At 42.2% G+C, this 14,275-nt stretch overlaps 1 protein-coding gene across 1 annotated transcript; it reads right to left on the reverse strand.

Annotated features, from left to right (window-relative positions):
- Window positions 1–3,536: 3,536 nt before the first annotated feature.
- LOC115685568 (probable serine/threonine-protein kinase At1g54610) lies at window positions 3,537–8,684 on the reverse strand. Its single transcript, XM_030610641.2, has 8 exons — window positions 7,717–8,684; window positions 7,127–7,411; window positions 6,683–7,000; window positions 6,202–6,429; window positions 5,967–6,067; window positions 5,643–5,742; window positions 4,308–4,778; window positions 3,537–4,035 (listed from the first exon to the last, which is right to left on the reverse strand). The coding sequence occupies exons 1-8, from the start codon at window positions 8,146–8,148 to the stop codon at window positions 3,829–3,831; spliced, it is 2,142 nt and encodes a 713-aa protein (XP_030466501.1). The 5' UTR covers window positions 8,149–8,684; the 3' UTR covers window positions 3,537–3,828.
- Window positions 8,685–14,275: the final 5,591 nt, after the last annotated feature.

Genomic DNA, 14,275 nt, shown 5'->3' on the forward strand with positions numbered 1-14,275 from the left:
CAAGACAAGGAAGATGGAACTCGCCAGTGGAAGTGGAAGCTGCAGCTCTTCTTCTCGCATGCAAAGCTGCTCAATCCCTCGGCATCCACAAAGCGGTTTTTGAAAGTGATTGTAAGGTGTTAATTGATGCTATTCAACAAAAGGGCATTTGTCCTTGGTGTATTCATCCTTTCGTCTCGGACACTCGCTTACTTCTCAGCAACAACCCAGAATGGAGTTTCAAGTGGATCAACAGATCTAGTAATGTTGCTGCTCATGAGCTTGCAAAATGGGCTTTTTATCATTTAGGAAATGCTTCATCTTTCTTTTTTAATGATCTCCCACCTAGAGCCAAAAACTTAGTGTTAGCGGAGTCTTCTTTAATTTATCGTGTTGATGTAGACTCTAACTCTTCTGTGTAATATTGTACTTTTCTGATGCAATGGAAGGTTCGATTTAGCAAAAAAAAAAATATTATGGTAGACTGAGATGAGGCAAGAGGGGCTTCTAGATTTACACGTGAGAGAACTCAAAGTTACGTGCGCAATCATTACTTCATAGACTTAAGTCTTTCGAGTGCAGTGCGGAGGGGATTATATTATATGGCGTGCAAACTCCATGAGTGTGAGCGAAAAGACTTTTTGAAACCCCAATCGCCCATAATGAAAAGGAAACTCATTAAATAAGTGTGAGAAATCAAACTTGAGATCTCTGGCTCTAACACCAACTTAAAAATTACTTGGTCATCCGTTTACTCTAAAAGTTTAAGTCATTAGAGTTCAAGGTGAAATATATTTTTCATCTTAACCAGGAGAGGTTTATTGCCAAATCATTCAGTCAATACTTAATAGCATAGATTATTGGTACAAAAAGGAAATTAATGTCTAACTTTATCAACAATTTAATTAATATGTACACTGGGACATGGTTACACCTCCCTAAAGTTAATTTAAAAAGGTAGGAGCAGTTCCTTTTTCTCTCTCAAACAGCAAAGCAGCATATCATCTAAGTCTTAAGATTTCACTAATGAAAAATGAAAGCAGGCCAGCCGCAGGCAAGTCCCGAATCGAGTCAGTGCACGAGTGAGGCGGTGTATAACCCGGATTTTCGCGAAAGGTGATGCCGTTTGGACTTTCTCTTGGGCTCTGCATCCACTCTCGTCCCTGTTAACGCCATTAACAGCTGTGATTCATGATTTCATTCATGGCTAGAAGAACAGATGAAGGATGAAAACAGAGTGGGTCGACTTGACTTTCGAAGTTGGTGTGTTGGGCTTTTTGCTCTATCCTCTCAGATTTGCTGTTAACTCCCAAAGAATGAAATTCAGACTTCAGTGATTGGACCAGGCTTGAAGTGACGGACAGAAACGAACGATTGAAAGCCCAAAATTGACACAGTTGGATTTCGTTCAATTTTATGTGGGTATGAACCTAAAATGCTCTTCATTTTGGGCCAAACTAAGTGTTTCAGCCCAACAAACGCACGGTTTTGTTTACTTCTCTTACATTCTTAAGTTCTAATGGATGGTAAAATACATACCAAAATGAAGCTACCAAGCCAAAAAAAAAGGACCACCTACACAGCACGCATTCATTGTAGAGTAGATCATATTTGGCACCGGATTAAAATAACAAAAAGCAAAAGGAAAAGGTATTGAAACCACTCCTTGCGACCACGGCAAGTAGGTGTGTGCACCGATCCCGGTCCAACCGGGAAACCAGACCGGACTGGATCAAACCGGCTAGTTTTTGGGGGGTTGCCAATGGGACCGGTTCAGTTCCCAGTTTCAAAAAATTGGAATCGGGAATAACAGTTACGATTCTCAGTTCCTAGTTCCACATAAGGAACCAAACCGATTAAGATTTCTTATTTTTTTATTATTTTGAAGCAAACCTTAATTAGTAACAAAAATTTCTTTTAATGTTGTGAAATTCTCAATTGTAGGGAATAGAATAAACCAAAAAAAAAAAAGAGAGAGAAGAAATCACCAGTTCCGAGATCAACCCTAGAACCGAACCGAGCCGATTGGTCCAATCTAGTCCTGTTCTAGGACCACATAGGCTGATTCTCCGTTTCACAAAATGGGAACCAACCTTTTCCGATCCAGTTCCAGATTCTACGGTGGGAACGGACCCACCCTGGAACCGATCACCCCTAACGGCAAGGGTGGCTTGGCCCACATCAATGGCCGGTGAGAATCGCATCCCTAATACTTGGTCAAAGTCAATGCCACGCGCCTAGTTTGCTCTCTCTATCTATGATTTTCTTTTTTTTATTTATTTGGCTGTCTTCTAATGGTTAACAAGTTTGAACGGCAATTGCTTTGGGGGGGAAAAGATAAGGACCCAAAATATAATAGCTAGTTGGCAAATGCCACCTAGGGGAGGCCCCACCCTAACATGCTGACTTTTGAACCACCCTGGTCCTCGCTCGAAAATGCAATTGACGTCTTCAAATTTTCATTTAATCAAATTCCTCCTCCTTTCCAAATTCAAACACAACATCACACTTCTAGAAATGGGCAAAAATGTAAATCACCAAAGTGCGCAAAATAAATATCATAAGGTCTAAAAAAAAAATGGAAAAAAAATTCAAAAAAAAAAAACCATAATGGGGGGAGTAGATGAGAATGTCCCTACCCCCATGACGTGAGAAGCACATTAGTCCAAGATGGCGTCCATGATTGGCTTTACTTACTTTTATCTCCAAACACCAAACCATATGATAAATAATTTATTTTAAATAATCGCCATTATTATTTGTTGTTGCTTTGAATTTTGGGCAGAATCTCCCCAAAAAAGTCTCCCTCAAAACCGTGCGGCGACAACAACACGGCAGACACCCATTATTTCACGGAAAAGCAAAATAGTCAAAAGTGGGAATAATCGTTGGGGCCAACTTTTCCATTAAATTTTAATAGAATATTCTATATTGTGATGTCCCCTGTCACTACTAGCTGTCTCCACATTGATCAGACGACAATAATAACATCTGGGAAATTAAGGGAAGAATTTAAAAAATAAAATCGATATAAGGTGACCCATTTCTTGATTGGGGGGAGGCAACTCTGAATTTGAGGATGATGTTGACCCAACTTGTGTCTTGCTTTGAGTGCAAAGTGATCAAAGATGGGGTGAATCAAGATTGAAGGAGAAATTTAAAAAAAAAACACACACACACATTAAATGACAAATTCATTGTAATTCATTATGAATTATGGAAATTCTTGAATCTTGTGTTTGATATCCTAACATAAATACAAGATGACTAGTGAGAAAATGTTTACTTTTTTTCATTTTGAATAATGTGTTCGATATCCTAACATACTATGAACCGAACATGTGCGATGCGACCATTCCACTTCGAAAGCACGTGCCCGACGCCGGACCGCTAGACCGTCCTCAAACGGTTGAGAACATTTTCCTGTGCTCACCAAGCAAACCGCCTAAAGCCGGAGGCCGTTCTCAAGTGAGAATGCGATGCATTTCCATCTCGACACTGGTCACGAGCGCGCTTGCCCCACACGCGCGCACGGCGCAACGTTCAGAACAAATCGGTTTCTGGATCGACCTTATTCTAATTCTGCTATTTCCTGTCGTAAACTGTGTATTACATAGTGTACTAAATCGCGGCGGACTCTCCCTTACAAGAGATCATACCTCGCCACCACGAACATAAAATTAAGAATGAGCGGAGAAAGCTGCCGACTGTACAATATGAGATAAAATTCCAAACCGGAAGATGAGCTACGCTGCGAGCACTCTGTTTGCGCTTCCCTTCGCATGGGCAGGCAGGCAAGCTTGCCCGGCTTTGAAGGTATCTGGCATTCAATAGCTCTACACAGTGAATCTACCCGGCATCATGCACGGACACAAGCTTAGAGTCGACGGTCGCTTGGGGATGATCCTTGCCTGCTCTCGTCTTATCGAGCCGTGCCCTTCTGGCATATTCTTGAATCCGGCGGTCGTGCTCTTTGAGCATCTGATCCACATTGTTTGATGAGACGAGCAATGGGCCCGAGACGTAGATCTTGTTTCCTCCAGCCCCGCGACCGTACTGAAGGAAAAGAGAGAAACAAAAAAAATCTTATCAGACGATCGAGTTCGCACATTTGGAAACTAGATTAATGCGAAGTGGCAACAAACATAATACTAAAGAAAACACTGACTAAAATGCAATTTCCATCAGCAGCCCCGGGTTATAATGACCTTATGGCACGTAAAAGCGAGCACAGAATTGCTCTCCAAATCACCAAAGGATACCATGACAAAGTACCGCCAAGGAAGATTAGATGCAAAACTGAGAGAGAGGTTGCTGTGAGAACTAACCAGAGCAGGTTCTTTGGTACTGGCATTTCCATCTTCTCTTGAACGAGAATCAATATTCGTGCGCATATGACTCCTACAATCCTGCTTCCTCACAGGGTCCATCTCCCTTATGGGTCCTGAAAATCTGCTTGCTTGGATCGCTGATTCTGACACTAAAGGACCGGATTTCTGTTTGTCATCTCCGGCCAGAGCAGTTCTACTAGCGACTAAACTCGATAATGTCGATAAATTGGTGTTTCTCGAGACAGTGATGGAATGGTCGAGTTCTTTTCCTGCCTTGGAGAATCCGGGACCTGGAACTAGCGGTCCTGAGTATGAAGCTCTATTTGGCTGCTCCGCGTAATCTTTTCTTGTTTCCTTGGAAACTCGTGCCTGTTTAGGGGGCGCAACCAAGAACCCGGACACAGTTTTCTCTTGACGAGAGCCGAAAATTTCACTTCGGCTATTTGAATTGGAATGGCCTTGTTTGACCTGCAAAATATCATTTTATGTTACAAAATGACAGAACAAGCTTTGCCAAAAATACAAATAGAACTCTCTTTCCACATTTCCGCTATTGGGGTAAGTAGATTAGTTCTTGCATCAGAATTATCAGAACAGTGAAAAGAAAACAAAGTGCCGACAGGTGAACTGACCAAACCTCCTTTGAATTGTCTTACAAATGCATATCCTTTAGACAAAGATTACGAGTGTGTATGAATTCCAAAGGAAAACTTTTAATCTGTTAATATCATCTGATGTGACAATGCGAACTATTGATCCATGGCATAAAGAGCTCGTGGCAATTGCCCCCAGGACAGTGGGCATTGAGTCGTTGATCTTAAGTTTTCATCAAGAAATTTGTCAGAATGTCAGAACACAACATCCCTACTTAATAATCTCCGGCTACTTTTATATCTTAAAAAGAAACACTTGGGTTCTTGTATAACACTATACCGCTCATTATGCTGTAAATTCACATTGGTGGCCTTACAATGCTACTGATGTCTCGGCATGAAATCAAGGTATCTATTGCAATCACGCTGGCCAGATACAGAGGTTTTCGGCAAGCATGGGTAATTTAGAATGGATGGTGATTATTAACAATAACAATAATATGATGCCAAATTGGAAGAATAGCAGCAAGTGCAATATCTGGCAGGTCTCAGATATTACAGCATAAAATATAAGTTTGACACGAATGCCTTAAACTAAAAATTTCCTTGCATGTCATCAAGCCATGGAATCATCCTCATTGCTTTCACGTTTACCTTGGAATAACTAGGAGCCAATGTCTATTACAAAAAGAAAGGTCAATGAATGCTGAAACTCATAGATATGAATCGTGTAAGCTACCTGCATTTGTTCTGCATTAGTATAATATGATGCAGAATTCGTTCGTGAATCTTTTGTTCCCTTCTTTTCAAGCTCGTTCTTTCCTCTAGCCGCTCCATTCCTGCATTGTCAAATGGTCAACTTACAAGCACCGCAAACAGTGAAAATTACGTATTTAACTGGGATTACAAGCAAAATATACTGATGCATAGAGGAAACAAGGATGAGACAGGCCATAACTCCAAACTAGGAGAGCTTATTCAGGCTATACCACAACAATAAGCAGAAGCACATATGTTATCAGGTCATTTAAGCGATTTTTTCCTGAAATCAAGTAAGACATACCTTCTTGCTTCCTCTTCCCGCAGTTTCATGTCAATTTCCTTGCTTGGTGGATATTTGGGCAGACTTGAAGGATCACAAGGAAGGGGACTTGTTGTAAAGAACTGTAAAAGATTAAGAAGAAGTCGAGGTGTCAAACATGGCTTAACGTTTCAACAGATGGTAAAAGTTTTTCCACAGAGCCTAATCTCTTAAATGGCTAATCAGTTGTCCTGCTCGAACTAGAAAATCTGAATACCTCACTCCTGAGAGCAAAAGCTGCTGTCCCTCTTTGTGAAGGATCTACAGAGATTAAGGTCTCTAAGAGACCCAAAGCAGCTGGAGGGAGTTCTTTAAATATCTCCGCAACACATCGTCGATAAGGTTGTGGAGGCTTGAAAACAGCTGCATGCGGAAGATGCAATCTTCTCCAATAATCATCAGAAGGTGAACCGCAAAGCTTAAAAATTTTATGCAGTTGCTCCACCTAGAAAATAAAACTATGTATGAAGTAATTGGCACAAATTACACATGCACACAAAAAACTCAACAAGAAAGGCAGAGAGCACATTGTCCTAAAAAATAACAGACAAGCACAAGAAAATGCTCGTTAGAGTTACGTCTATCACCAAAATTCAAGACTAATTTCCTAGAGCAATCCACATAGGTATGTGTATATAAAGGATACATCTTTAAACTCCAAACATTTATGCGCATTGAGAGATTCTAGAATAAAATACCTCAGTTTTCCCTGGCAATATAGGCTTGCCAGTATAGAGTTCACCGAGTATACAGCCGGTGCTCCACAAGTCCACCTCGACTCCATAGCGAGAAGCTCCAAGCAAAAGTTCAGGTGGTCGGTACCATAAAGTTACCACCCGGCTTGTCAGTGGAGCAGTCTGATGAGGATCAAAGATGCTGGCTAAACCAAAATCCGCAATCTTCAAGATGCCATTGTTGTCAATGAGAAGATTTGAGCCCTTTATGTCCCGGTGTAGGATCCCATGTTTATGACAATGATCAAGACCACTTAGAAGCTGCTTCATGTAACATTTGATCTGCAATGATTATGGACAAGAGTTAAAATATGAGGTAGCCCGTTACACCAAAAAAATTTCTTTCATCAGCTTTATGAGTGACTTATTCAAGTACCAAAGCTCGTATCAAACCCATCATATAAGTACCTGTGGCTCCGGAAATTTTACGCCAGGCCGCGACGCAAGTCCTGTAAGATCGTGCTCCATGTACTCGAAAACAAGGTACAGGCTACAGGACATCCTTGAAGTTATCAAGCCTTCCAGCTTTATAACATTAGGATGATCAAGCATACGCAAGATGTGGATTTCCCTCGCCATGAACTTGACACTCTCAGCATCGAGATTATCGAACCGCACTCTTTTCAGAGCCACAATTTTGTTGTTAATGACATCTCGTGCCCTGTACACGCTACTGTAAGTTCCTTGGCCAATCTGTAACAGGCAGATCATGTCATAAACAAACCAGGTCACAATAGATCAGATGCTGAAGAATAGTGTTATACAGTAACTTCGTTATTGCTGATATTTGGTCATCATTTTAGGAAGAACTCTTTCAAGAAGAAATAGGTGCCTGGATGCTCATCGAACTTTATGCGTATCTATCAAAATCATTGTTTTTTCCTCCAAAGTCGACCAAATGAAGACGATTAAACTCATAACATGACGAACAAATCAAACGAAAATAAAAGAACAAACATAAGATAATCGACAACCACATGATCAAGAATTGAACATACTTTGTCCAGCTTCTGAAAAGTGTCGGCACGTCGCGGAAGCCATCCCTTGATGGCCTCTCCCGCCACCGCAGACAGCCACACCGGCCACCCGGCTGCCACCTGCTCGCCCTCGACCGCCTTCACGACCCGACCGGCCCCTGGGTGATTAGCCGCCACAGCTGCTTCTGCTCTCTCTCTCCTCTGCTTCTGAATATGGTCGATTTTCTTCTCAATCTGATCATCATACAACCTGGCAGACCCGTTCACTTTCTTATCGATCAACATAACATTCACATCACCCACCTTATCTCTTGCCCTGAACCCATTCTCTCTCTTCGATGAATCCAATCTTGAAGTTTTCGGTTCTGATAATCGCCTACTAGACGATACTCTATCTTTGGCACCCTCTCCGCTGTCATCAACCGCTGAACTCTTAGAATACATGCACCCCATGTTGCAACAATCAACAAATCACTCCAAAAGGAATTGATCTTCACAGAATTCGCTCAACACCCAATACCCATCTCACAATTCTCAAGAGCTCCAATCCCTTTCTGCGTCCATAAAGAGGACTCACGAAACGGACAAAGAACGAACAGAGTAGTCGTATTCGCCCAGCAGGAAATTACCCATCGGCAACAAAAGAGGAAGCTTCTTCTCCTTGTTTGAATATGAGCAAAGAATTGATAAAAGAAGAAAAACGCTAAAGCCACGCCCAATACCAATTCACCAACTATACCACCAAACGGAAAGACCAACAACAACTTGTCGCCGAACAGAAGGACCCTCTATATACAGACGTGAAAAGAATTTTTGACTGTGATAAAAATCCAATCTTTGCTTAGCAAAAGATGGAGATAGAGGGATATGGAGCACAAAAAAAGTAAAAGAGGGAAGGTATTTAGTACCGCCTGCCAAGAGGGGACGAACGGGATTGATGGGGATTTGGTTTGATCGTTCAACGCGCATTCATAATAGTATTATGAAGGCGTGTTGTGTCCGTGGGTTCCTATAAAAAATACGGCTTTTGGTTGTGCATTTCTTTATAGTGTTGGACGGCTTTGCCGTCTGTGTACTCAGTCAAACACCCTCCCTCTCTCTCTCTCTCTCTCTCTCTCTCAAGAGACCAAAGACTCCAAGGCTGTCGCCATCGTCGCTCTGTTTTCCTGCGTAATTGTTCATGTAAAAGAGAAAAGCCCTGAGCTGTTGGAAAGGAGGAGGATTTTGGTTCGGGGTTCAATCAAAAGATTGAAAAGCTCTGGTTCTGTTTAGCAATTCTGAAGGCTCCCCCTTTGCGCGTTCCTTTTTCTCCCCTTCACGTCGCACCGTTCCGATGTTTAGACCAAACTGACTCGTGCGACCCGGACACAGTCAACGCTAATCTTGTGTTTTTCTTCTTGGCTGAACTGAGGTTGTCTTTGTTTTTTCCTTTCTTTCCTGTCTTCTGTTCTGTGCCCAAGAGTCTCAGTTTTACCTGTTAGTTCTCGTTCTCGTGCTCGTTCCTGCTGATGTGAATGCGACCCGGTCATACGAGCCGCATATCATCGGTTAGCCCACCCAACCCGTCTGTCCTTTCTGGTCATGCATCACTTGCGCTCGTTGGCAATGCTCTTTCGTTTTTCACATATTCTAATGTTTGAATGCATTCTGACTTTGATCATTACCGAGGGAGAGAGGATCTCCCCGTGAGGGGGGCGCCGTCCGCGGGGTCGCTCGTGGTGGTTCACCGGCGGGGGCAGAGAGCAAACGGCAAGGCTACGCCGCGCGATGGTGATACGACCTGTGGCGGAGACCGATGCACATAGATGAAGGCAGAGGGGGAGGGAGGGAGAGAGAGATTAAAGAATTCCGAGTCTTTTTTCACCGGAGTGGAAGTCTTTTCGTATATCCGGGACATCTAGATGTTCATTTATCCTACAATTATAAAGGATCTCAATCCTCAAAATAATACTTGAAAACGCATTTGTCGCCATATAATTCTACAAGTAAAATAAAAAAATTCAATTTACAAAATCAATGCAAGATGCTCGAACATATCCCCATTTACTTAACTATTGATCAAATAAAGTCCATCGCATCATTTTGTAAATTAATATTACGTACTGTGCCCTTAATATCGTTATTCTGCTTTCATCTTATTCAAAACGTTCCTCAATTCCTACTGCCGCATCAGACACGTTTCTTGATACCCAACACTAAGGACGTCTTCTGTCCAAATCATAGCAAGAAAAAGAGGCCCACTTTGCTGTCAAATCTTATGTTAGTAAAGGAGAAATTTTTACATGACATTAGAATGGCCAAAACCGGACAGGGCTCAACAAGATTCTGTATGTTCTTTGCTATTATCATTGCGGGTGTGTATCTATAGATTCTATACCCCCAAAAATTTTCATAATTTACTTTCCAAAAAGAGGAAAAAGAACTTAATTTGCTCATTACTTAACCGGTCAATTCCATTTTCCCACTTTTAAGGACGTGGTCTAGTACTTTTATCTGGTCCAATGGGACATCAATTGGTTCTAGATCTAAGCTTAAGCATGACCATATTCCTCTTCAAGAATTGTGATCAAAACTTGGATTATAATCAAGGAAATATGATTGAATAGGACACTAGATTTAAGATCTGGGGACCGTTCAATAAAATGGAAAGTAAATTTTGCAAATTTAAGTATGAATTTTAAGTGGTAATAATCTTAGATGCTGGAATTGGAAATGAGATACTGTTAAAGAATAGCTATACGGAGTATCAATAATCTTAGATTCTTACTTAAACACGGAATGTGGTGAATAGCTATTGGTAGGTTTTAGACTTTTTAGCAATACAATTAAACAAGATTTTAATGCCTATCTAGAAGCCCCATATTCAATTGAAAAATGAAGTAACAACTTCATTATTCAACAAATTTAAATTAATTTTTTAACTTAGTTGAGTCCTTACAATCAAATTCAATCATAGTCATTATATGCGCTTAATTTGATTGAATGATGAAGACATTTATGGTCAATACCTATAGGATCTATTTTAAAATGCCTTGATACAAATTCTAACTAGGGGTGATCGATTCTTGATCCGGTCCGATTCTAAGGTGGAACCGGGAACAGGAGACCGGACCGGCCGGTTGGTCCTAGGACCGAGAACCAGATCGGACTGCCGGTCCAGTCCAATAGAACCGGTCACTTAGGTTTTAGTTCACATTTTACTAATTTTGTCAATGAATTTATATCAATGAAGTTCACTTATGGTTTAGTTCACATTTTACTAATTTTTGTCAATGAATTTATGTCAATGAAATTCACTTAGGGTTTAGTTCACATTTTACTAATTTTTTCGAAGAACTAAAAAAATTTAAAAAAAAAAAGTATATGTAGTCAATCCAATTCGGTCTGGTTCCCCCTTGGAACTGGAAATCAGACTGCCTGTTCCAGTTCCACTTTTAGGAATCGAGAACTAGACTAAGGGCCCGTTTGGTAACGTGCCAAATAGTGAAAATTTCTGTTCTTTTGTTCCCAGAAATAGTTTAGGAACAGAAATGCGTTTGGTAAACTTTTTGTTCTTGAGCACATTTTTACAAAAATTTGTGCCGAGAAACAGTTTTGGAAGAGAAACAAGAAGTAAAAAAAAGTTGCTTCTTGTTTCTCGGCACAATTTTGAGAATCAGTTTTTTTTCTTCTTTTTCTTTTTTTTCTTTTCTTATTTTGTGGTGTTGTTCTTCCCATTTGGCCGAGCCGCCGCGACCCGGCACGGCGGCGGCTGACCGGCCCACACCCGGGGCCGGCGAGGGCGAGGGCTGGACCCTCGCCGCCTGGGCGAGGCGGCCTCGCCCAGTTGAGCGAGGCCGAGCCTCGCCGTCCGTCGCGACGGCGAGGTCGGCCTCGCCCAAAGCAGGCGAGGCTCGGCCTCGCCCAAATCCTGGCGAGGCCGAGCCTCGCCGTAGCAACCCACGGCGAAGCCGACCTCGCCGTGGGTCGCGACGGCGAGGCTCGGCCTCGCCAGATCCTGGGCGAGGCGAGCCTCGCCATCTCCGGGCGAGGCCGACCTCGCCGTCGCGACCGACGGCGAGGCTCGGCCGTCTCGGGCGAGGGCTAGACCCTCGCCGCCGGGCGGCGGCCTCGCCCGGAGACGGCGAGGCTCGACCTCGCCCGGATCTGGCGAGGCCGAGCCTCGCCGTCGCGACCCATGGCGACGGCGAGGCTCGGCCTTGCCAGGATCCGGGCGAGGTCGAGCCTCGCAATCTCGGGCGAGGCCGCTCGCCCGCGGCGAGGGTCCGGCCTCGCCCTCGCCCTCGCCCTCGCCGGCGAGGCGCGACCTCGCCTCCGCCGGCGAGGGCCGTGACGCCCTCGCCGGCCCTGGGCTGTGGCCGGTCGCTGGTCGCCGGCGACCGGTCATGGCCAAAGAAGAAAATGGGTAAAAAAAAAAAAATTTAACAATTCAAAATATTATTTGGGAACAGAAATTTTGTGTAGTTACCAAACGCATTTCTGTTCTTTTCTACTCTAGGAATAGAAATTTTGGACAGTTTATCAAACGCCTTCAAATACTCAGAAATTGTTTCCGGGCACAAAATAAAAAAAAATCATTTCTATTCAGAAATAGCTCCCGGGCACAGAATGGTATTCATGCGCACCCTAACACTATTGGGAACTGGAATGAACCGGGTTTGATCAGGTTTGAACGATTCCCGATTTGGGCAGTCCATTTTGCACACTCCTAATTCTAACCACATAAACACAAGAAAGTGATCTTCATTATCATCTTGGGGGTTAGTATGCACATATCACGTATTGGTATCAAATCTTGAAATTGTTTCTGGGGTACGATGCCCTCGCTTTATTTACGTCATCCTTCAATATCGTGATTAGGTCGATCAAGTCACGGTAACAAGCAAACAATTTCTTCCAGTTGGAGTCACAAGCGGTTTGAAAGTTCGAGGATTTCGATCGACAACTCAATAGGAAATACTATTTGCTTGGATTCTTCACCTAAGATAATGATCTTCTAGAATGAATTTCCTCGTAATACTTTTTCAAATCACATGGTTTTGGTTGATCAATGGAATCTCCTCCATTCAAATATCCATCTCTCTCTTTAGCTAGATGTGACACTCACCAAATCACGCATAAATAAACATGGGGGAGGTGATTGATGGTATTTATCAATGTCTTTAATAAATTTCGAGAACCCAGCAATTTCAACGGGAGTTGTTTCGAGGATTGCACCATAATTGCAAATCCAGCAGAGAGGGAATCAACTTCGAAGTTATGGCAGGTGAAGACTTTTTGAATATTTCAAGTCAACATGGGCGACCCTTCATTTGTTTTTGCATGGAAATTTCTTCTATAAATATTTATGTATATGTGTGTGGGGCACTATACTTAGGGGGTTATTTTACATGGAAAAACATGGCATACTTTAGAATTGGGGTTTGGCCAACTATGACTTTCGTGCGGAATTTCTTGAATTTGTCAAATGTTGCTCCACTTACCAGCTACACTATTGGAGCCACAAAAACATAATGGATCTCAATGTTATTGCTTCGAGTGTTTGATAAAGTGCGTCATTAAAAGGCGATGACTTTTGGATGAGCACTCAAAGAAATGATAGTGGGTAGATTTGACACTATGCTAATATTGGAGCTACAGCTCAGCCAATCTACATATACACAGTGTATAAAGAACAAGAAGTTTTGCCTTTCATGTATTGTGAGTTTGACATGCTGCATCTGCAAGTAGATGTGATTGGTGTAATTTAACTGTGAATTATAGGTGTTGTGATGAGCACTGCGTATGTTCACATCAATACGTCTTATGTACGTATCATAAGTAACATATACACCTGTCCAAGGCGGGCTTGGGCACGTCTGATTAGGTAATACGGATTATCTCTTAACAACTTGTGCGGGCTCGATACAAAAATAATTAACTTGCTCTAATAAAAATGATTGATCCTTGGAAAGAAGGAAATAGCTTGCCTAGGCGCCCTTTCATCGACACTCTGAGATTAAGGAGGCTCAACATGATTTTGACTCTAGAATTGCATGAAGTACTTTCTCCAAATGCCGAAAACGCTTCAGGGCCTAAACCCAACGGAGTTAGTAGTTAGTATAGCCGGCAAAGGACGTACGGGTGCATTGACGGAGACATCTTCTAGTCATAAGACTCAAATAAAAGATAAAACGCAGGAGAACAACCAAAAGCCGTATGAATCAAACGAGCTAAGATCAAGATTCAAGATAAAGCCACACGACTTAACACGTCAAAATTTTCTAAGAAGCTAAATTTTTTCTTGGTATTGATTAAATTAAAGCAAAAGAAACCCTCGTGTATACGTCTTCTAGAAAAGTAATAGGACATGTAAGTACGATTAGTGCACTTTTGTGACATTTTCATGTTTATATATTCCCTATCGACAGCACAATGCATGGGACACATTGCGCACTTGCCCACCCACAATCTAACACACACTTGGGAACAAGAGAAGAGTCACCATCTCTTGCTTGACCCTTCATTTGTCAAAGAACATTGTAGTCCATCTTCTTGTAAGAACTTAAAACTTGTAAATTCCTCAACTTTGACTAGGTAC

This window comes from Syzygium oleosum, unplaced genomic scaffold, assembly GCF_021117445.2.
Source record: "Syzygium oleosum isolate NSW1041296 unplaced genomic scaffold, Sole_v2.1 Sole_v2.10, whole genome shotgun sequence".
Taxonomy (NCBI): domain Eukaryota; kingdom Viridiplantae; phylum Streptophyta; class Magnoliopsida; order Myrtales; family Myrtaceae; genus Syzygium; species Syzygium oleosum.

Bases quoted from the DNA above. Each gene is read 5' to 3' on its own strand.
- LOC115685568 (XM_030610641.2), bottom strand. From the start codon at position 8,148: ATGGGGTGCATGTATTCTAAGAGTTCAGCGGTTGATGACAGCGGAGAG. The intron at 7,001-7,126 runs GTACTTATATGA...TAATCATTGCAG, and splicing joins TAAAATTTCCGGAGCCACAG to ATCAAATGTTACATGAAGCA. The intron at 6,430-6,682 runs GTATTTTATTCT...TTTATTTTCTAG, and splicing joins TATTGCCAGGGAAAACTGAG to GTGGAGCAACTGCATAAAAT.